General features: G+C 37.7%; 1 protein-coding gene across 5 annotated transcripts in view; it reads right to left on the reverse strand.

Annotated features, from left to right (window-relative positions):
* Positions 1-105: 105 nt before the first annotated feature.
* The window catches only part of LOC129750944 (14-3-3 protein zeta), a 54058-nt gene continuing 29163 nt past the window's right edge, over positions 106-25000 (reverse strand). The window contains exons 1-6 of one of the 5 annotated variants that reach the window (XM_055746158.1): positions 21184-21591; positions 2205-2456; positions 1982-2095; positions 1736-1862; positions 1113-1236; positions 106-302 (exon numbers count right to left, since the gene is read on the reverse strand). In XM_055746158.1, coding sequence (XP_055602133.1) covers positions 121-302; positions 1113-1236; positions 1736-1862; positions 1982-2095; positions 2205-2266 — 609 coding nt within the window. In that variant the 5' untranslated portion in view covers positions 2267-2456; positions 21184-21591 and the 3' untranslated portion in view covers positions 106-120. Of the gene's footprint in view, positions 303-1112; positions 1237-1735; positions 1863-1981; positions 2096-2204; positions 2460-7833; positions 7953-21183; positions 21592-25000 lie in introns of those variants that run through there. The other 4 variants (XM_055746156.1, XM_055746159.1, XM_055746157.1 and 1 more) reach the window with 4 other exon arrangements.

The raw sequence follows: 25000 nt of genomic DNA on the forward strand, positions 1-25000 counted from the left end.
CAGATCGATTTTCAGAAAACGAATTTTGATATTTGAAAAGGGGTTTGGAACAGGTTAGCAGAGATAATATGGTACTGGAAAGGTACTATAGAACAAAAACAGTAAGCTAATGCGAGAGAGTCAGAGTTTGGTAATAACCTGCTTGGCCAGGTGGCAAGCTCGGGCCGGCGAGTTTATGATTTCGTAATAGAACACGGAAAAGTTGAGCGCCAGGCCTAACCGAATCGGGTGGGTTGGTTGCATTTTCGACTTGGCAATGTCGAACGCTTCCTGATAGGATTTCTGCGAATCTTCTACCACGGCTGTTTCGAAAGAGAGAGATGTAAAAGGCGGAGAAAAAAGGTAACATAGATTTCGTAAATAAGGGTGGAAAAATGTTTCAAACACAGAATGCTGTGAAAGATGGCACGGGTTAAACACAATCTTCCGGGAGTTGCGCGGACGCGAATACAGTCAAGGACAGGGGTGGGCGGTAGGAGAAAAGGTGGGAGTTGAATTAGCACCGATTTCCCACACCATTTTGCTTTAAGCAGATCCATCCCCAACGGGATCGATTTTGTATGCATGTGTGTGTATTTCATTTTGTGACGATATTTTCTATTTTTCGCTTTCCATAAAGGTGTAAGCGAAGGTTGCGAATGAAAAATATACAAATAAATAAATCGAAATACTACGTGAATATAGTCTAAAAGTATAAAAGTGCACAAGTGCACGTAGTAATAACCTGTTTCGCCAGCTGGCAGGCTTTGTCTGGAGAGTTTAGGATCTCGTAGTAGAAGACTGAGAAATTGAGCGCGAGACCCAATCGGATGGGGTGTGTTGGCTGCATTTTGCCTTTACTAATTTCAAAGGCATCCTGGTACGCGGCTTGGGAATCGTCTACTACGCCTAGAGGGTCGAACATTTCGGTTTTCGGGGGGAAAATTGATTGTGAAAAATAAATAAATATGTAAAAGATCGAAAGAGAGACATGTGATTAGTAAGTGGTCGGTGGATCCGATGTTCGATGATCACGAACGATCAGCAAAATGCGGGTTACATGTGGTTTGTGGTACACGGGAAGCAGCTGCCTGCGGGACCCGTTTTGGGGACACCGGACAGCGTGTACTTACCGTTGCGGGTTTCTCCTGTGGCTACCTCGGCTAGATATCTGTAGTAATCACCCTTCATTTTGAGGTAAAACACCTTACTTTCTGGATTACTGGCTTTGGGGATTAAGAATTTGTCGAGCAGTCCCTGGAAAGGAGTAAAACGGATTCAGTTCTGATGCTTAAATTTCGTAAAACTTGGAACTTAATACTACGGAATCGAAAAAACTGATCTAACTAGAATGTTCTGATCATTTGATTTGTAAAATTACTAAGGTTTCCGTCCGTTCAATATTATATCAAAGGAAGAATCCGACGTTTTGAAAACTGGTGTGCTGGGCATGAAATCCCTTTTATTATTCTAAGCTAGCTTATCCAGTTAACTAAATAAAATTAAAAAAAAACCTCTCTCAATCTGGTTCAAATGCAATAAAAGCTATTTTAGCTTTAGGAAATAACTAAACTCAATCGATAAACACCCTTCCTGGTCAAATGCTGTATACATCGACACGCCATCAATGTTAACACATGTGACATTCGATTGATCATTTCGTTCAAGGACGTTTGTCGGAACCTATTCTATTCATTCCAAAAGGGTAGAACCAAAATTGAATTTTAATAATTAATGCCCGAACCAACTAACTCACCAGCACTTCGTAGCAGATTTCCCTAAGTTCCTTCTCCACTCGCTCTCGGTATTCCCGGGCAAGCTGTTGTTTGCGGGCAGAGGCTTCGGTTTTCTGTTCAATGGACGATATTACTCGCCATGACGATCTGAAAAGCAAGATACCAATTAGCACACAGAAGGGTCATTACTTATTTGGATCACTTGATGACAACAAGACATCCGTCAAGTGATCGATAAGAAGAAAAACAAAACAACAAATACCAACCTTCGTGCACCGACGACGTTCTTGTAGGCGACAGATAGCAGGTTTCGTTCTTCATTTGATAGTTCTACTCCGGTTTCTGTCACTGATTTCATCGCTTGTGCCATATCGTCATATCTGCAAAAAAGGAGAAAGTCATGTTAGATTTTGAACATTGTTTTTTTTCGGGTAAAACCTATTAAAAAGGTTTTATTTTGAATTAACATTTGGGAACCGTCATACTCACCGTTCCGACTGTTCTGCCAGTTTGGCCTTCTGGACCAGCTCCTCCTTGTCGACGGTCGACATTTTTGATGCTTTGTGTGACGACGCGCGGGGCTAATTTAACTAGTTGTACAAACCGAACTGAAGAAAATCAGCCTAGGTTTCCTGCTGTCCGATTTAGAGATAGAGAGAGAAAGAGTCCTCCTCCAAGGTTTTCTCGCGCTGCAGCGACGATTCCGATACAACTACGATGCAAAAAATCGATAGTTGACCCCTGCTGGTTATTTATGGAATGGGAAGAAAAATAGAAAGACTATCGGTTAGTATGGCGATTGGTTTGGTTGGTTTCTGCGTTTTGGATGCGGTATTCAAAGGGTTCTGAGAGTCTCTCCGGAGGGTTGTGGTCGGGTAGAAGCTGGGCGAAAAGTTGTTCCATCGAGTGTGGAAGGATGAGTTCCTGGAGCAAAGTACCCACTTATCAGTGTGCGATGTAAATAGATCAGATTGAAAAGGCCTCTTTTATATTTAAGTCCCTTATATATGGACCTAGTCGATAAGTGAGGGGTAAGTAATTTGATTAATTTCAACGTAATGTTACGACTAGGTGTAGAGATATTATCTTTCGTTTTTTTTTCAAGTAACTTAGCTTCGTTTTTTAAAAATAAGCACCGATTTATTTTAGTTTTAATTCCCCCAGCTCAACAAGTTAATGTGGCTACATTATCTGAAAATTTCCTCTTACTCGGTTCTAAGTAGCTCCTCTTATCAGCTTGTCAGCTTATCATTATGATCGCCGTTTTATGACGCAATAACAACACATATCAAAGTTTACGAAAGCTCAACGAAGACCGATTATCTCAAACACAAGATGTTGACGAATGGATTACCTTCTCTACTGGAGGAACAGTCAAGTGTTGAAGTTTTACCGGTTATAATTGCATTGAAGACAGCCGCAATTGCCGATTGCCGCAAAGCAGAAATGTTTCGTATCTATGCCTAAAGTTAAACTTTGCTTGATTTTTCAATTCACAATGAATCATTCTTTTACATTCAAAGTCAAGTACACTTCGTACATGTTTAGTTTTTTTTTTAAATATTTTAAGGGACCTTATTTCCATATTCCTGATCCTTTTTCTATTTTTTAAGCCGAATGGATTTTTTTTTAAAATTACGAGAGCAGGGAAGAATGCCACCTAGTGGTAAATTCCTGGCAAAAAAAAAATTAAATTACGAGAAAATATTGAGACGCGCAAGTTGAAACCGAACCGATTGAGAGGGCTGGCAGTTGAAAGAATAAACCGAATATAAACCATTTGAGAGAGCTCGTGTGTCGATATGTGGCTGTCAGTTCGCTCAACTATAGTGCTTTTTAATGTTGGAGAACCACCAAACATCGTTTGCCGCTCGCTGTTTTCTCTCATGTGCCCGACTGCGACCCATCGAGGGCAGCTTAAGTGTGCGTTTTTCGATTGTTTTAAATGAAAAAAAGCCACAATTTTCGAAAACTAATGTGAATTGTGTCATTAGACTGAGTCGATTCGGGGTCATATTTGAATTTCTCAAACCTTGGGGTCTAAAAAGCTTCGATTTTGTTCAAAACTTCATGATTTTTTGCATAATTGAATAGAATATTTTGTTCTAAAAAATCAACACCATTTTTGTTACTTCCGTGGAACCGAGCCTGCTTATGGTTTGTGTCAATTTATGATTTTTTCAAAGGAAATTTTCCGCTGAAAATTTAAGACTTGCAAAGTAGTCATGCACGGAAAATAATAAAAAGTTAAAATTTACCGAGATAAAAAGATGGACGCTCGTGAAAACAAAATAAAATGACTCCTGCCTCTTCGAGGTGAAACCTCACCTCACAGCGAGGTTAAGTTTACCTGAATCGAGCTTGAAAAAAGGTACAATTCACCGAAAAAAAGGTGAATCCGAAAAAGGTAAAGTCTAGTTTGTAGTGAGGTGAAGTTTGCCTGAATTGAGCTGAATAAAAAGGTACAATTCATCTAGAAAAAATGTAAATCCAAAAAAGGAACCTTCTACCTCTTCGAGGTAAAGCTTACCTTCGTAGCGCGGTGAATTGTACCTAAATTGAGCTGGGAAAATGTAGAATTCACCTAAAAAAGGTAAAAAAAACATAGCATTTACCTTTTTAGTCAGTGAATGTGAAAAAGGTAAAATCTACCTCAGTGAATCTCGAAAATGTAAAATTTTCCTTTTTTCTAGGAGAAACGTTGAATTGGCATTGATTGGCGTTGAATTTTGGCATTGAAAAACAATCAATTCATCTGACATCACTACACTGAACCCAAATTCACTCTTAAAAAACACATGATTTTTCCCTTAAAAACAAGGATCCAGTGATTTTCTTCCATTCAAGTGCGACATATACATTTCACTTGGCAGTCACTTAAATTCAAGTGAATTCATCCACATTCACTTCAGGCGTCACTTGAATTTGAAGTGAGAAAAAATATTCACTTCCCTATCACTTGAATTTCAAGTGAATGTCGGGTTGTAATTGTGTTTATTTTCAGAGTTCAAAATGGCAAATTCTAAAGAGCAGCGTTTAAAGCTTATGCTGGATCTGGATTTTCCCAATTCTTTACTAGGCGATTTTGGCGGTAGTTTGTGTTAAACGTGATGTAAGAAAAAGTTATTTAAAGGTGTTATCATGTTTCAGTTTGTGGGTTGAACCGGACAGATTTTCTGGTTTGCAGCAGGGAAGATTTAGAAGTCGCACTATCTGCAGTAACCGATCTGCTTTGGGATAATGATGGAATTTTCCAATCAATAAATGTAAGGCGAAAGCGTAATGTAAGTATTTGAAATCGAAGTGGTGTTCTATAAATGTTCTTTTATTTAAAAACGCAAGAGATAATCATCTAGAAACTTACTTAGAAATTCAGATAAATTTCACTCGAACGTCATAGTGTAATTCACTTGACCGGTCATTTAAGTGAATTCACTTGACCCATCACTTAAAATTCAAATGAAATTACGTATGGCGAGAATTTACTACAGATGTCACTTATTTTTTAAGTGAAAATTATTTTGGGTGTACTGCCGATGTCTGAAGAGGCATTACACACGGGAAATAAAAAAAAGGTAAAATTTACCTAGAAGCAGAGGTAATTTTTTCTACCCATCTTTTGAGGTTATTTTTACTTTTTTCCGTTCACCTAGTAAAAAGGTGAATTTTGCCTTTTTTTCATTCACCTACAAAAAAAGGTGAATTGCACCTTTTTTTCGTTTCACCTAGAAAAAAGGTACAATTCACCTTTTTCGTACGTGAATGAAAAAAAGGCTAATGTCACCTTTTTGCTAGGTGAATGGAAAAAAAAATAAAAATTACCTCAAAAGATGGGTAGAAAAAATCACCTCTGCTTCTAGGTAAATTTTACCTTTTTTTTATTTCCCATGTGTATGTCTCATCAGGTATTCAGCAGTGATGTCAGATGAATTGATTGTTTTTCAATGCCAAAAGACATACCCTTATTAAACAGTCAATAACTTTTTTGAGTGATAAGATACGAAGTTAAGGTCTTCAATAAAGTTATTCATCGGTAAATTTATTTTGAAAAATTTATTTGTTGTTTTTGTTAACATCTTTCTGAACTATCCCGGAGCATTTAACAACTAGTTGTTAGCCGAGGAGTTGTCGAAGTCTATTAAAATGAGTGGACCGAGGATGCTTCTTCCGGGAAAACCGGATATCTCACTCCAATGAGGCGAATAAATGATTAAAAACTATTATGATACTTTTTGTTGCAAAAACGCTGCTTAAACATGCCGTGTTTTATGTAACAAACCCAGATATATCATATACATAATAGAATGATCGTGTGAAAGCTAAAAACAGCATTTACCTACCAAAGTAGAGGCAATATACATACCTACATAAATTTCATTTTTTTTCTAAAGTGACGAAAACTACACCCATTGGGTTTTATCCGACACCTTATACGTACCAATCGGAGTGCAAGATTTTACTCTCATAGCCTCATCGCCAGTTATGTCAACCTTCCAGATTTTATCTGGATCTTCCAGAGTTTTTGGACTTTCGTCAGACATTTTTTTAGGATTCTAGACTTCCAGACTTTTGACATTTCTTCCAGACATTTCCAGACTTTTGAGTTTGTATATCAATTTTTAACAAAACATTCAAAATTCAGTCAATTTTTTTGTGATAAAATCGCAGGAAATTATTCGAATTAGTGATTGAAAAGTAAGAAATGCTTCGAAAATGTAGTACTGCCGGAATGGTCTCAAGCATTAATAGTGGACAGAATGTATGAAAAGTATCAAGTAAAGAGTACTATTTCCTACACTGCAATATTGCAATCTGGGACCAACAAAAAGGTCGTCACCTATAAAGTTTGCTCTTCCAGACTTTTCCAGACATTTTTTCTAAATCTTCCAAGACTTTTCTGAAAAAGAGTTGGCATATTTTCAATTCTCTCATTGATGAATATTACTCAATTCCTATCTGACTTTTAGCCATCTGGATGCACTGCTGACTGCAGAGAGAACATTACGATGGTTTCATCACTTGAAGCCCGCGCGGGAGCAAAATCATTTCAAAATTTACAAATATGCCTGTTTTTCTATCATGTCCGATTTAAACTGACTTAAGACGACATTTTATACGATCTTTTCTTATGCAGTTGGAAATGCGATAACACAATTGTAAACGACTTGAGTTATCATTCCATGTTACGATTCCAGGTTTGCTGGGAAACTAGTAGTTGAAATAAATTATGCGAAAAAAATTTACATCGAATAGGATGACATCTCACATTCAAGCCGTAAACTTCTCGCAACCTTTGGTTAAAAATCGATTTTCTCGAATTTATGACACTGCTAAAATCCCCGATTTCTCAGCTGAAATTTTGTGTGCGCCAAAGCTTTCAGGATCCACTCAAAATCGGTTGTAACAACCATGCAAAAGCAAGAGTGAAAGCCTTGTTTCCTCGGGCGAAACACGTGATTCCCTCCGGCATTCGTCACAGAATTTTTGCGATATGTACTGCAAAGAACGAAACAGCAATAGCAACAACTACAACAACTGGGTACATACTGTAGGTACTGTTAAAATGCCGAAGCAGAAATCGGCACCAACAACTAGCTACTGCTCCTACAAATACTATGTATGCACAATGTTGTAAATGGCGCAGGGCACAACCGCAGCCACGAGGATTTTCCGCTCGCTTACTACCCTGTACGCCCTGGCGCTAGGCGTCGCGACAGGGCGGGGCAGGCTCGCGTCTCCATGCTGCTCAATGTGAGGTGTACACTAAATTCGGGTAAGAATCACCAAATTTCTCCAAACAATATTTGATTCTATAAAAGTTTTGTTTTGTTAGGATCGATAAACGATACTGCAAGTCGCGACATTTGGCTGCCGGTGGCACTAGTTTTTTGCGTACCCTCAGCACAGATATTATTTAGTCAACGGCCGTCTCCGCCGCATGGACTTTCGTTCGCCGTTAAGAGGGTGTAGGTAGGTGTCAGTAACTCGAAAACAAACATATTTATATGAGCAGCTTTGGGTGGATGACTAAGCACCAATGCCAATCGCGGCTAACCAGTAACTCTTTTTTTTCCTCGGATGTTCGGCTACTAACACACATCGTCCTCAACTAACTAACCTCTATAAGCGATTCTCGGCTTTCCGATGATGATGATGATTATGGTAGGTGATGATGGTGGTCTGCTTCCAGGCACATGAAAGTCAGTCAGCAAACCAACGAACGGCAGAAACGTGACGCCCGCCTATGACGTAATGCACGAGAATCTCACCGATAGAGCGCGGCGCGCGATCTCCGTGTGTCCCGGAGGAAGGTTTCACAGCTCAGCAAGTTGAATTGTCACTATTTTCCAAAAATAAGTTATGTCTTACTATGCCGAGAGCCGGCCACGTAGGTTTAGACAAAAAAAAATCTAGGACCAACTTTGAAGACGATATAGCAGCAGCCTTCCGGTTCACCGATACTCTTCTGGTGGCGGCACCAGCTGCATTCGGAACCTACTGTTATATGGTGCCCATGGAATTTCTCCGTGCTGAAAGCTCTGAATTCTTCCAGTTGACAGTTGACAGGTTCGTTTCCGAAGTGAGCGAAACCCGAGAGAAGACAGACGAGAGTTCTCTGCCACTGCTTCAGAGTTCCTTCTCGTTTTCAGGAGCACTATTCCCTTCAATCAATCCTCACGGAGGAATCACATCGCTGTTGCTGGGCGGCTAAAGGATTCTCATTTTCACACAGTCGGTATAGGGCCGCATCGCCCAGCTAGTTAGATCGGTCGTCGTCGGTTCGGTGTACATAAAAGGCGTGCGATTCCGGTGCATGTCAAGTACATAACGGCTCCACCGAACGTCGTCGTCGTCGTCGTCCGACCTTCATCCATCTTCCGGTTTGGTTTGCCATGTACGGACTGGCGGCAGCGTTCTGGTCTGGGACGAAGGCGGTAACGGCGACGAATGGCGACTATACTCTCTGAGAGTATGTCCTCGGAACAATGCTGGCTGACGCCTGACAGTAACGAAGAGTGACACAATTTTCTAGTTTTGGAAAATTCCAAACTTTCAAAATTTTCTTGGACGCTTCAAGCTTCCAAAGAATAAGATTTTTTTAAATTTGTCTCGGAAATTTGGAAATTACTATTTGCATTAGGTTGACCCTTAGCATTATAGAGGCTTTAAGAAATATCACTGCTCCAAACCCTTAATAATAATCCACTAATCAAGATAAAAAATATTACAAAACTTCACTTTGAAACGACAATTCTTAGGCGACCCTAAAGAAGAAAAGTTGAATTGAACTAAGCAAAAAAGTTATAGTCCTTTTTGTTTATAAATTCCTACTATGTATTTTGTTTTTTTCCGGTTTTGTTTAATACTTTAATACTTTTAACTTGATGAGTTTCTGAAATCAGAAGCTAGCCAAGGTTACCAGTCCTAAATATATTCAAACTGCCTCAAAATCAATCCCACACTCACTGATACTGAGTTTAACAGACTCACAAAGCGCTTGAGTTTGGTAAAAACAACTCTCTTGAGCAAAATGAATCCCTCACCAGAACAAATCAGGGCGATTTTATCTGAAAACCTGGCAAAACCCGGGTATTTAATTTCAAAATTGTCGACCACAAATCCGGGCAAATCTGGTCAAAATCCAAGAATTACTCAACGAGAATCAAGAAAAAAAACTTGATTTTTTTTAACTCGTAAGCAGATTTTTAAACGTATTTTAGGCTTAAAAAACCTTTTATGATTATTAAACTTGTCCAAAAAATTAGGTTTTTGACATATAAATGAAAAAAAAACACACAATTTGTTTTTTTTTGTTAGATTTGGCAAATTAAGTGAATAAAACTGCACAAAATCCGGGATTTTTCAATGTAATCCGGGCAACCGGGCAGGACAGAACTTTTTCCAAATTATGTACAAATTAAATATTCGGGAAAATCCGGATAAAACCAGACAACCTGGCAACCTTTTAAAATAAGGTAGTTGAGTCGGAACTATTCGTTTGGTTTCGACTCGTCTTAGTCGTTTTTTTGGCGCTGTCAATTTTTTTGTTTTGACTCAGGTTGTTTTTGACTCCCTTGAGTTTTTTTTTTCTGATTTTGACGCCTCAACAATACCAACATCCAACTATTCTACCGAACATCATTTCTTCCAGTCCACTCCGGACTATAAATTGACTACATTTGACTCAAGCTAGTAAAAAAAACGACTCATGAGAGTTAAAATTGAAAGACTCAAGCGAGTTAGTAAATAACCTGGTAAACCTGGTAACCTGAGGAAAAATCACAAATTATCAAGCGATTATATATGATAATTTTCCCATTTAATATACTAGTTTTTTAAATACAAAATCATGGTGAATAAAAAAAAATATTGTCAAGAGCCTCAAATTTCTAACAATTGTATCCCAAAACTTGTTAATCGGTTAGAAATCATGACAAATACTTTGGCGTATTTTAACACGTAGTCTTTTCGTATCAAATCGACAAGTTTTCATGATTTTTATTCGTTGTTTTCCTCCACAATTTCAATAGTTTTGCGAATGAAAAACGAGGTCAATTGATCTTGAAACTATAATGTAGTACATTTCAGCCACTGTAAAATTTTCTAGAATTTTTATAGAGTTCTGGAAAAAATTGTATAGTTTGTATAGAAACATGTAAAAAAATACTTCGAAACATAATATCAAATCAGCTTGTTAAATTGAATGGAATTTTGTCTTTTTTCCGAATATTTGTCTTACAAAACTTAAAATTACTAGATTGCAGGAAAATATTTAGTTATTTTCTGAATGCAGTTATATTTTTTGAGCAAATCCAAAAACATGGTTTAGAAAAAATGTTTTTTTTTTAATTCAAAACAATGAATATCTTCAGTAGTGCCCCTAGTCATTTGAACTAAAGATTCGTGAAAATACTGAAAATCGTGTATAAAACAGGGCTGAACTTTCATCGTTTGAATGTAAAATATTATTCTGTATCAGTGGTAAAAACCTTAGATTCCGACAGGAGCTTGTTTTGGATACAATTTTTACATAAGACATATAAACGAGAAAAAATGTTCAGTCCGTTGGACTCTCACAAAGGTTCGATTGTAGTTAGTCGATGATAGTTTCATTATCAAATTAATAACATTGGAGCTATGCTTGTAAGTATAGCACACTTGCGGAGAGCGAAAAATATAGATATCTCATAATGCCCCGCAATTTGTTAAAAAAGCGATTCAAATATCGTTTGTTTACTAATGAACGAAAATAAGCATTTATGAGATATATCTATATCAAGACTGTCAAAAACTATATTTAAATTTAGAAATAATTTTGAAAATATTTCATAAAATCCGTGAAAAAACCTCAAGCATGACAAATTTCCCAGTTTCCCGGTTCACTAGCAACCCTGCATAATCGTTGTTGCACTAAAATGAATTCATCTGATTGGTATATAAATTTCTATAATTTTGAAATATTCTCAATACCAACACATTGTGGATCAAATACGAGATATCTAGTTCTTTCGAGCGTGCTACATTTCGAGACATAACTCAAATGTTATAATTCAAGTAATAAAACCCTATTGGACAAAATTATAACAGCATTTTTGGTAACTCAAGTAAACTTAATTATTTAAATTTGATTCAGTGGTTTTTGAAACATAGAAATTTCACCAAATTTCGGTGTTTCCAGGCCAAGATTTCGTCGTGGTCTGTTAGTACGAAACTTATATGATTTTACAGAAAAACATATTATTCATGCTATCAACTATAATGAAAATGAGATGTTTTTCCAAGCATGTGTTTAATATTGACATTCAAGAGCATGTGAGGTGAAAATCAAAAAAATATTTCGAGATTTTTTAAAACAGAAAAGTTGCTTATTGTAATGCTGATCAATTGCTAATCAATGATTCATTTTGTTTTGTTTCCATCAAAGTTTTATAACTATTTTGAGTCAGTCGTTCTATTTTTATCCAACGTTGAAGTTGGCCCAAAAGCATTGAAAATCTTCAACTTGCTTTAATGTTTACTCCTGGGTTTAAAATCAAGGACGTTGAATCGGAAAGCGGGTGTTCTACCCTTTGAGCTATGCCTCAGTTTTCGATTTAAAAAATTTACAGTTTATCGATTTACTTGATATATACCGAAAACATACATATCATGACTTGTTCTAACAAAATTTAAAATATACCGCTTTTTTAGCTGAGTCCCGCTTTTTATTCTCAAAATGTCCCGCTTTTTTGAAAACCATCTGGTAAGCCTAGCCAATAGGTGAGTAACTCAAAGCGCGTTTAAATTTTTCCCAGCTCACCGCTGAAAAAAATCGCACTTGGGCACTTGAGCGAATTTTTCAGTTGCTCAAATTTATTCAACTCAACACATTAGTGATTTTTTTTGCTCTCGAGAAAGTCGGTTCGTGAGTGAATTTTTTTTAAAGCGATGATGATTTTTTTGCTCTCGCTCAGTCTTGAGTGGATTTTTTTGTGTTCCCACTCGTACTCCCGTTAGTCAGACCTTATTTTCGCTCGTTGAGTTGATTTTTTTTTTGTAAACTTAGTTATGACCAACGCTGTAACGTTATAATTTTTTTGATTATTTAAATTTAACGGTTACTATTAAAATTAGAATCAACGGTAATATTTAATGAAATTAATAGTTTCATTATAGAATATTTCAATTGTGAGACGAAAAGAAGGTAAGTAGTCAAACAACTGAGAAAAGTAGTAACACTCTAAACGGTACTGCCAGTGGTTTCTTCGTGTGATCAGTCGGACATTATACTGTAGATGGGCAACATCGAGCTTGAAACTGGTCGAACAAAAAGGTAATTTTGAATCATTTTTCCGTTTGTTAAACGTCGTGTGTTAATTTTGTAATTGTCATGATTCTTTTTAACATATCAAATTTAGAAGCTTGAAGGCATAAAAAGTTTGTTGGTGGTTCTACTATTTCAAGGTTATGCACATCTTGCTATTTTTTTATTAACATTCTTGGATCGAGATTGGGGGTAAAAAGTAAGGTTCAAGAAAGTTGCAAAATAAAGGCCGCGCTTATGATCATTTTTATGATTTTCGTTTCAGATTTAATTTGAATCATAACATTCGAAGTTCAAATTTGACTAGGGAATCTGAATATTTTCCCCTGGTATCAATTATAAACTTCTACAAGAGCTTTAAAAGTTAAAAAAAATGTATTTCAACTTCTAATGTGCATTTTTAATTGCCTTGTCACATCAAATATTGGTATTCTTCTAAATGAACCGTTATTGAACAATTCGATTCCTTGTAGCTCTTATTTGAAATTTTAATGCGCCTTGGATGATGTTGATTTTTTGTTTCGATTACTTTCCTTTACATCTTTAAGGCATTCGCCACTTTATAGCAACGCTGCAGTAGGCGGACAGTTATTGAAAAGCTTATCCGGTAAAACTGTGATCGATGTTTACCCTTGGGCCGAACTCGCGGAAATCGGCTCATGAGGCAACTGATTTGCCACCTTAGTTGCTTAAAATCCCGTGAAAAAGGAAAAAAAACCTTATCTGCATCACAAGCGAAATATAATGTTTATGCTGCTTCCAACTTCAAAATGCTTGTTTTCACCAGAAGCACAGAAGGCTGAATAGTCTTCACTTTTCATTTCAACTTAATTTCAAGTCATTTCTATGAAACTTTTCGTTACTGGAGTGGTTACACACTCGTCTAATTCGTTGCCTAAATTGACTTGACGGAAATCAAAATAAGAAAGTCATTCGGCGAAACCCCCTCTGTGAAAAAAAAATCCAATTTGGGGGAAACACTCATAACAATAATAAAATTGAAGAAAAAACATCCTCGGTTTCTAGGCATCGAATTTTCCTTCTATGGCGTTGCCCAGAAACGCTACTGTTTCAGTAAATAAAGCGCTGCTGTAAGCTAGACTATACGGTAATGGGGAAAGCTTCTTTTCTCTCTCCATCCACCTTCATACACCCACCCACGACGGGTTTTGAACAAAACTTTTCTTCTGATCTCCCCAGCTGTTCCGCCAAGCGTCCCCCTTAAAAATTCTCCATCGAACACGGTGTCGTCGTTGTTCAGTCCTACAACAAAAGAAGAAAAATCAATAGCACCCATTCCGGAGTGTAGAAGTATTTATGTGGCGCTTTCCTCTCTCTCTCTCTTTCTATAAAACTTTCAAGTCAGCGGCAGTGATAGGGGAAAAGTTCATATAACGCCCCATGTGGCTAATACGCGCCACTCTTGTTTAGAAGAATCTGAAACATTTTAAGCCTGCAAAATATTACCAATTTGTTTTAAAAGCTGTGATTGATCGTGGCAAGTATGATTTTTTCCTTAAAATGCCCCTGTGTCGTGATAATTTCACAATTTAGGTTTTTCTTCATTTCGATCTATATTTTAAAACACTTTCAATAAGGTGTCACCAAGCAGAGAATAACGAATAAGACAATATTTTCTGACACATCGATAGAGGAGAATCCTAACTATGATTTAATGCTAAAAAATCATACTGAACTCGCTAAGGTATGCTTTTTATGGGTATGTTCTATCACGGCCCATGCGCTCGTTATAACGCGCCAATCGTAGTAGGCTGAAAATAGCATTAATTTTTCAAAAAGGCCAATTTTCATTGAAAATGAACAAAAAGTCTAAAACCATATTTTGAGCGTTTATTCACCCCAAAAAATCAACTTTTAATTTTTTTTAAATTTTGATTAGTCCATTTTGGTTTTCTTTTCAATCAAAGTGTCTGTAAGTATTGGTGTGTTTTCGGTCTTCGGCTGCATTCGGGTGTGTTCGGCTGCTAGGCGCGTATTGAATACACAGCGGCGCGTATTTGCAACACAGTTTTGTTCTGTGGCTTTGAATAAGGTTTTAAAAAATCAAGTTTTTGAAGCAACTATAGCAATTTAAGTAATAAAAAATCAAAGGCAATTGTAGAAAACAATTTTCTTCAAAGTTTGCACCCATTTTTAACACAATTTGTACATGGAATACATAGAAAATCAGCGATTTGCTTAGGTGGCGCATAATAGGACATGTTCCCCTATCATCCTTGCTGCTGCATGCAGTATGTACACTGGGTACACCCATTAGTGAGTGTGGTGGACAATTTTTTTAAAACTTCTGAATCAGCATTATGGAATGTTCCCAATTTGCGAAGGAAAAACGAACACTACACCATCATCGAGAGGAGAGTGAATAGTTATAGAAAGTTGTGCCTCCACCATCATTATGTGGCAGCGCAGCAAAAAGGGTTATTCCTTTACACAGCAGAAGGACTCTCGTCAGATGGCGCTTCAACAAAGGAAGGAACAAATAACTATCCGTTCCCGTGTAGAGTCTCTAATCTTTGGTCCCGTGTTCTTTGCAATTTCTTTTACCCATTCTTTAAGCTTATTGTTACCAAGGCGGAGGCTTTCTTCTTTTGCTTTGCTAATGATGATTATGCAAGCAAGCTGGTCGCAATTAGAGTAATGTCCTCGTGAGAGTTTCGGTCTTTGTGCTGTTGTTGTATTCCGCTTTTTGTTTGTATTCCCTCTGGTGCAAAAAAGGTTCACGCAAGGGTTCCAAAGAAAAAAGCAGAGCACAAAAAACACAACCAAATGCACTTGAAGGTTCCGGTAAGTTCATCACACATGTGTTGGGCAATAAAACCACGCGTGTCATGTGAAAATATTTGCATACTGAGAGGCGCTATGTTGGGAAAGCCCTTTCACGGTTGTGTCGCGTTGATCGAACACAAGCCTCGTGGCTTTAAATTAAATTTTTCATGGTTTAAGCTATAGATTATTCCAATGTTTTTTTTTCTTCTCACGCACTATTTTTTTATTTACCTTTCGATGATATATGAGAAATGGATGAAGACGTTAGTACTGCCTAAATATATTTGAGCATTTACACAATTGTTCACCTCTATCAATTGGCTTAAACGCCATCAAAGGGTATTCAACCACAAATCAGTCCAATCATGAACTTCCTTGGAGGTGGAATTATCGGTATAAGATAATATGCCGGACCGGCATTAACAAGCTTTCTAATAACCTGCATTGTCCTCCCACCGCATTGCATATGTCTGAAAGAAACCAAATAAAACATATCCCATATCCTATCACAAGACAAAGCAGGATGGAAACTATCAGCCAGCATCCGCCTCCGTTCGGGATGTGGCTAAGAAAATGCACCTAAACCGAAGTTTTGTCCAGAAGGCCAAAACTAAGGCTGGGCTTCGAACGTTCAAGGTACAAAATACCCCTAATTGCGACGAGAAGCAGAACAAGTCCGCCAAAACCCGTGCCTGGAAGTTGTACCTCAACAAGCTGACGAAAATTGAATGCTGCATCATGGACGACGAAACATATGTGAAGGCCGACTTCAAACAGATCCCCGGCAACCTGTTTCTCACGGCCGAAGATAAGTTCAGCATTCCGGAGCATGTCCACGCTCATAAAATGTCCCAATTTGAGAAAAAATTCCTGGTTTGGCTCGTGCGGGAAGCAGAGCGCACCTTTCTTGACCCAGGACACGATAAACGGACAGGCGGCTGCTTCCTCTCCTGAAGACCCACAACGTCCCAACAATTTTCTGGCCAGGTTTGGCCTCATGCCACTACTCCAAGGACGTGCTGAAGTGGTATGCGGACAACAAGGTCAATTTCGTGCTGGAAAAGGTCCAACCCTCCCAAAACTCCGGAACTCCATCGAGAAGTACTGGGCGATTATGAAGCAGCACCTTCTTAAAAGACCTTAGGTAGTGAAGTCAGTCGAGGAACTGGAGAAAGTTTACATGGAAAAAACGGTTGATTCACAGGTTGTGCAGAATCTTATGGCCGGGGTTAAGGCCAAGGTGTGGGCATTTGCGTATGGACTGTAAATAAAATACGAGTAAAATGGTAAAATAAAGTTTAATAGTTATTTTTCAATCCCTGAAAATTTGATCGGATGAAAACTCGAATTTTTCGAATCAATTTTGTGTTTGGCAATTTCATCGTGGACACCCTTCAACATATGGGAAAATTGTGCCATTGCAAAAACTAAGTTAAGGTTGCCAGAATTCGTATCCGGGCCGGACAAACCGGGCAATCTTTATATAAAAACCTGGCAAAATCCGGGCATTCGATTTCAAATTGACGACCATAAATCCGGGCAAATTTTGTCAAAACTCTAAAATTCCTCAACAAAAATCGAGAAATGATTTTTTTTTCATCAAAACTCATCGATAGATTTTGAACCGTATTTAAGGCTTCCAAAAAACCTTTCATGATGATTTTTATAAAACTTGCTAAAAAAAATCATTTTGGAGGTGTTTGTTGTTTTTTTTTTTGTTTATTTTGCCTAATAAAGTGAATAAATCCGGGCAAAATCCGGACATTTTTCAATGAAATCCGGACAACCGGGCCGGGCCGGACTGTTCTTAAATTTAGTGTCAAATATCCGGGCAAACCCGAATAAAATCGGACAATCTGGCAACCTTAATCTAAGTCGTCTACGCCAAAACTAAACGTTTAAGACCTCTAGTTTCTTACGGACATATTTCATACATACATTACATTACAAAGGCTGTATAATTGTAAAGCAATGTAACCTTTGGAAAGTTTTTAGATTGTAGGTTGGAACATTAAGGGGGGGGTAGGGTCTAACGGGTATAAAAAAACACCATTTTCACGATTTTTTTCTGGAGCTATCGTACAAACAAATGTATTCAAATTTTTTGCAGTATACAAAGCATTGTTAAAAGAACATGTAGTAATTTTTTTCGTAGAAAAATATTAAAAAATGAGCCGGGGACGGAGCATTTTCGAGGATGCCTTTTAGAAAACAGCATTTGCGGTGGACACTGTATCTCAGCACAGAATCATCTGAAGTCAAAAAATCAGAGCAAAATATTTTTAATAGATGTTTTTCTGGACCCCAACGTTTTTATTTAACTTAAAAATATTTTTATGAAATTTTTGTGGCTGTTTGAAGTAAAAACTACGATTTTTCACTTAAAAATCCGCCATTTTTCACCTGTAAAATCTCCCCAAAATAAAAAAAATCAAAAAATAAAAACGTTGGGGTCTGGTATTTTATATATAGAAAATATGTTCCAAATTTGAAAAGAATCGGATAAGTAGTTTTCAAATGACGATGTCCACGGACTTTAAAAATGTGCTTTCGAGAAAAACGCGTTTGAAGTTTCTGCTCTTGCTTTCTTGCAGTATTAGATAGGAGGAGATAAAGGCCTATAACTTCTACAGTTTTGCTTCAATTGACTTGAAAATTTGACACAACATTCTTGAAATGTTTTACAATAAGAAAATAAAAAAATAAAAAAATCGATTTTTTGCAAATGTTAGACCCTACCCCCCCCCCCTTAAAAAAACATGAGAGATTTTTTCTTCAAGTTGAGCTACACTGGAATTTCAACAAGGTTACGATTTGTGAGTTTGGTGAGCAAGAATTCTTGACCATGAGCCGCATAAAAAAAACATTAAAACTCTAACTATGGGGTTCTCAAGGCCCTTATAACTTTTCTTCGTAAAACATCCCTCGAAACGTCCGAGTTAAAATGCTCCGAAAAACGGTTGAACGATTTCATTGCACCGATGAGGGTGCTGTTGGCCCCGTAATTGTTCATCCGAATGGTGATATAAAATTGAAGATTCTGATTTCTAAGACCACGGTGTCGTACACTAAGCGGAATAGCTTCCAGTAGCGTGGGACAGTCGATTCGCGATGTCAGGAGATCGGCGACGCGGGCTTGAAGCGTTATAACATCTATAAGGCTGCATCTTTTTTCGTAGCTTGGCAAGCCGAAAGGGTCTTGCCAGTTCAGGTGTCTAAGGGCGTATCGCAGAAATCGCCGCTGGATAGCCTCGAGCCGATCGACACATTTCTGATAGTAGGGGCACCAGACAGCTGAAGCGTATTCAAAGATGGAAAAAACAATGCTGCAGTACAGGCTTTTCAGGCAACACACGTCCTTGAAGTCTTTCGCCAGAGACTTCTGGATGCTTCGGCAATCACGTAGTTGGTGTGTGCCTTAAATTCCAGGTGCTGATCTAGGAATACGCCAAGATCGTTAACGTGGTTTACACGTGCGATGAGCTCGTCTCCAAGGAGCGGTTTAAGAGACTGAACTGATATTGCAGAAAATTGACGTCGTCGTGGTCGTTTATGATGTAAAATAGTTTAAGGTCAACCGCACAGCAAAGTTTGGGGCGTTCGAAAAGTGACAACACGTCGTTGAAATAAATTAGGAAAATAATCGGTCTTAAATGGCTACCTTGGGGCACACCGAAGGAGGCACGGAACTACCTGGAAAAGGTGTCACCCGTTCGAACAACCAGCCAAATAGAGTACCACAGAACCCTAAGCGTTCGAGTTTACCGATGACTATATCATGGTTCACCTTGTCGAATGCAGCGGACAGATCGGTGTAGATAGCATCAGTTAGAGATTTGGCAACAAAAGAAACAAACGTTAGGAAATTACTTGTCGTTGAACGTTTGGGCATGAATCCGTGCAGATCATTGGAGATGTTATTTTTGCAGGACATGAAAAAAGGATATCCAAGACCACCAATTTAAATAGTTTGGCAATCGCACATTAGGCACAGATTCCACGGTATTTGTTGACATCTTTCCTATCTTCTTTTTATGTACCGGGGACATGTAAGCTTCCTTCCACAGTAAAGGGAAGGTAGCTCTATCAAGCGAAGTTTAAAAAATGAGCCGAATTGGAGTCAGCAAAACAGGCATAAAACTTTTCAAAAAAGCAGCTGGTATTCCGTCCGGGCCCGTAGAGAAGGAATTTTTGAGCTTCGCTGCTGCCTCCTCGATTTCAATACCATTTACTAGACAGCCCAATGACGAAACTTTCCTGACAGCGCTGTTAAAAAGTTCTGGGGATGTTGAAGCTGAATTAAAGATAATAGAAAATCTGGTGGCGAAGAGATCACAGATTTCACGATCAGAGTTCGACGTAATGCCATCCAGAAACATGTTTGAAGGTATACCAGGTTCTTTCCGCTGACTATTTACGTGTTTCCAAAAAGATTTTGGGCAAAACTTGAGTTAACGTTGTTCGCGACGTTTTTTTGTATTTTATTTGCTTTTTGTATTTTCGAAGGGCACACGGTCTATGTATGTCCTTAAAAAATATTCAACTTATTGTCAAAGATCATATAAATAAACGAGGATGTAACATAAAATCGATTGAAATGTGCTTTCTGTTGCATTTTTAATTCCTGTAAGTGAAGGCAAATTTTTCTCTTCAAATTGCTTCTATCCATTATGTCAGTAACTGAACACGTCGAACAATTCAACTGTTCACTTTTACCGGTGAATTTGAATGATACAAATGCTCATCCTTAGCAAATCGACAGACCGAAGGGTTCAGTTTACTTCATCTGAACTGAGATAACAATTTTCGCACTACCATCCTTCAATCACGTGATTCTCCGGCATAATTGGACAACCGGCTACCGGAGCCAAAAGCATCTCCTCTTTTACCAGCTAGGGCTAGTTTCGCCAGAAGATGATTTCAGTGCTCCGGTATCGCCTGACACACCTCTATGATTCCATTCTTATGTGTCAACCACACAAAAAGTTATGTCGTATACGTATGCTAGACGACAGAAGACAACAGTCAGAAAGGGCAATATTTGAGAAGATGGATACCGACCCACCGACCAAGAAGAGTTAATAAAACTCGAATTTCATCTGGTCTGGTCGTTCTCTAACCGTATCGACCCGGTTTGGGCCGAGTTGGGTGTTTCGGGAAAAGCCCCAATAAACTCTGGAGGGACTCCCGGCAGCCGTTTTCTTTTTCGTTGTTGTTGCTTATCTAATAAAACGCAGTAAAACAAATACGATGGGTATGGGTATCACATGTTGTTTGAGATGGGGAAAAACTAACTGGCAGAGGAAAACGGTTGCCCGGCAGCGATTGGGAAGTCGGAAGTTTGGGAAGGTATTATACGGCACTGCACCACGCGGACGAATCACTCCGATGGTGATGAACAATCCATTTGGGGAGAGAGCATTCTTTGCGGCCCGAGAGAAACTATGTGTGTTCTCTAAGCGGAGAAAAAACACCGATTTGTGGGGTTTGGGCGGAAAAACAGGCTGGCTCGGGAAGCCGAAAAACAAACACATATATACCTTTTGGCGAAAACACGCAGAATCGGAAAATGAAGAGAAAAAATAAATAAAAAAAAGTATATATAGACATCGAAGCGAAAAAATTGAGCTGATGAATTTATTTTTCTATGGGAAAATATTGGAAAATGCTTACGGCTCTTCTGACGGGGTTCGGATGGGATGATGGGATCATGAACAGAGCGGAATCCAATAGATATAAAATAGGGGACGGATGATGCCAGCTTTTAAAAAAGTGCTGAACTGAACCATAGGAAAAAAAGATGGAAGGCTACGGATAGGATTGGAACTGTGTTCTTGGAAAATGTGATTGGATTTTGTTTTTCACTTAATCATTTACCTTCTTATGATAAATTGATTTATTAGCTAATAAATTTCCGTTACGTTTTCACAGCTTTCTAGTATCACTGGTAATCCGAAAAATTCTTCCGTTCGGCACAAAATTCTTTCAACTCTACTCCTGTCGAAAATGTCGTCGCGGGGAAACCGAATTCCTTTAGTAGTTCCTCCCGTGCGCGTCCCTACAGAAGCGACTTCAATTCCTGTATTTGTCTGTCACGTTTAAGTTCCTCTCTTCTTTTCTGCTTATTTAAAGACAAATGACTTAAACATTTCTATCTATAACTACAAAAATGTGAACATTCCCGATAAAAAATTTCAAATGAACTGAGTCAAATTTTAGAATGCTCTGCCCATCGACGGGACGACAACGACGTCGCAGCGAACCGAGTCTAGAGGCGTTTGTGGGATATTCGACAGAAGGAAAATTCTCTCCTCGCTCAGTCCGATAGATTTGCAGGTCGCACTGACACAGGGACAAAGTTGGGGCCAGAAACAGTCTCCAATATCTATACACCGCTAGTGTATTCGACTGAGAACACCACACCAGGGGACACGTGCGCAAGCGCCGGGATTTTCCCATTAGCAGAAGAAAGAAAAAAAAGAAACATCACTTTTCCCATGTTCTTCTTCCGATTACTGCCAGCCAGCCAGCCAGCCAAGACCTTTCGCCGCGCTCTCGCAGCTTGCAGGTTCTCAGGCCAGATGATAAACTGATAGATTCCTTGGAATTGGCCAGTGGCGGCGTGTTTTAACAAGGTGAAAATTGTTACCTCAAGTTTAACAAAAAGGATGGAAAAGTTTATGAACTTTCTCAAAGTCATTTTTGTAACCTATTGAAATGTTAGTAAAAGATACATTGTTAGATTAATTGTGCAGAATAAAATGTATAGCTTTGGCACCTTAACGAACATTTCTTTATGTTTTCATACATTCGAAATTTCCGGATGGAGAATTCATCGGAACAAAACACTCAAAGTAAATTTTTCAAATTTCATTACGGTCATTAGAGCATCTTTAGGGTTTATAGCATTAATATTTCTTTTGCCGCCGATCGTGGCCTAGAGGATAGCGTTCAAGTTTCTAAGCCAGAGGTCATGAGATCGAATCTCAGTCACTAGCACTTTTTCTGTTTGCTGGTGGTTTTAGCAATGTAAGATGCTAGCAAATATAATTGAAACCAATATTCACCACATTTGTTTTCTTCATATAATGAGAAGGCGACACCATCAACATCCTCTAGCGGACAAAATGGAATCACTTATTCAAGAAATTCGACTAACTTGTGAGTAGCGTGTATTCCGGACTCGACTGGATCAGGGATGCCAGTTATAATAAGTGAAATTGTTTATTCCTATTCTTGCAACATAAAAATTTCAATGAATCAACAAACAAACAAAAAAGGGGGTTAAGAAAATATCTCCATACCATACTTGTAAATATTTCTGAACAAAATATGGAGCGGAATAATTATCTTCAATTACTATCCTTATTTGATTATTTCAAAAGATAGCTTTGGAGCGGCATAAAGTGTTTTTAAAGAAAAAGATTTTAAATTCAATCGGCTTAGAATAGAAAATTTTTTACCTGTTTATAAAATTTTAACTAATCGTTAAGGAAAAAAAAATATTTACGTAGAAATATCGTTATTTTCTATGCCATACTAGATGACATAACGAAACGAAAAAAGAATTAACATTATTCACAATATAAAACAAAACAAAACAATATAGGGTAAGTGAGCCTTAACTTGGCATGCTCCTTATCTTGGCATGCCAAAATGCGTTTTGGTAATTTATATGTCAAACACATGCCTAAAAATATAAAATAAATCAAACATAAAAGAAAATCTCATTTGTCTACATTCTGCATAGCAACTGTCCGCAATTGAATCCAAATAAATGCGTAATAATTTTTTTCACATGACGAACTGGAAGTAAAATTACGATTTTCGGAAAAAAAACTGAAATGAACCTACCTTGCTAGTGCATCTGCCACCTTCGGATCGATTTTAAAAACACACTTCCCTATGAAAAAATCACTAAAAAATACCGTTGGTTACAGCAAAACGTGGCAAAAAATATAAAATTCTAACCTACTCCAAACAACGTACATATTTGATCTAAAATTGAAGAAAATATAAACATTTTTTTCGCCTAATCTTGGCATGAGATTCCACTAATTGAGGTTTGTATGTATGTGTGAGAACGAAATCAGCAGGCAGACGGTAGCCGGCAGCCGCCAGCCGAATCGTCGGCCGTTAGTGCACAGTGGTCTGGAAATTTAAAACCGGTCGAAAGTAAAAATAATGATTGAAATAACTTAAAAATACCATAAATGTATTTTGGACTACAATCAATTTATTTATCTCTCAAGCGTATTTGGCATCTTAGTTGGAATTAAAATACTAAAAGTTTAGCTGCCTTTTTTTTTGGTAAATTCTAGAACTTTTCCTCTCAATTTCTGAGCACGAAATCAACAGGATTCGGATCCGAATCGATATCTTGGATCTCAACGTTGAAGTAATTTTATCCATACCCAAAAAAAAATCTACAATTGGAAATAAGGTTCAACGTATTTTTATTTGATTTTATTTGTGCTGGAGATGAACATTTGTTGTATATGTGTCGCTTTGAAAAAAATGGTTACAAAGTTCAATTTATGACATTCTAAATATTATGTTTATTAAAAAAAGTAATTGCATTACAATGTTGAAAAATTATGTTATTAAGAGCTAAATTTTATTGTTTTCAATTTCACGTGAAATCAAAAATAATATTTTGACCAAGCTTGTTTTATATTATGGATCACTGTGCATCAGCAGAGGTGACGACGTTTGTTTTCCGTAGGAAAGGAATATGCGAAGGAAGCGCTGCCGAGTTTGGATGATGATTTTGCATGAGTGCGAGTGAGTTGCAGCTTGAATTTCACTCAGCTTGTAAATTTGTTGTTCGCTTCCATTGGCTATAGTCCCCAAACGAACGAGTGAGATGCAATCTATTTCTATCAGGCTGGCTAGAGTGAGCGATAGTTTGTCTTGTTTTGCTATCCGGGTGTACGCAAACGATTGCTAGAAAATTCCTAAGGGCGACATTTTAAATATGTAGGTATGATTCAAAGAATCGTTCGCTTACTTGAGTTTTAGCTTTAGCTTGCTTCTTGCCTCGGTCATAATGGTTTTTAAAATGTCTCTCCTCGTCTAACGTATGTTAACTTCAATGGAAACAGATCTATCAAGATTTGATTTTAAAAAATTGAACAAATGATTTGTTTGCTCGGTTAATAAACATAATTATGTTAACGAATGCAATATTTTGGAACCTATTTGTTCTAGATTGTCATTCTGATAATAGAAATTTTAAACACACCAAAAACTGAAACAAACAAGTGAAACTTTTTTACGTAAGATTATAACTCTGCACGCAAATATCAATTCTAAAAATTGGTTGACATTTCGTACTTTCGACTTCTTGAAAACAACACAAAACATTGTTGTGCTTTTTTCCAGGATATTATTAACGAATTCCTGGGGGCTGTTGTTGTATTAGTGAGGCAAATTTCTTCTAGAGGCGGCCAATTTAAGGAACTCATAAAAGGCCACAATTCGGAACGGGGGCCACAATAAGGAGCATTTCAATCAATAGTTTGATCAGGTTTACCTCAAATTATCCACCGCTTTAAAGCAAGGACATATTTTTACTACATTTCAGGCTAGTAAGCAATCATATTTGTCGAAGAACTTTTGAAGGTACAAATTACAGGAAGACTACAATCTTGGGAAATATAGTCAACCATGCCTTAGGGGCCAAGTTCGGGTA

The sequence above is a fragment of the Uranotaenia lowii genome, chromosome 3 (assembly GCF_029784155.1).
Source record: "Uranotaenia lowii strain MFRU-FL chromosome 3, ASM2978415v1, whole genome shotgun sequence".
Classification (NCBI taxonomy): domain Eukaryota; kingdom Metazoa; phylum Arthropoda; class Insecta; order Diptera; family Culicidae; genus Uranotaenia; species Uranotaenia lowii.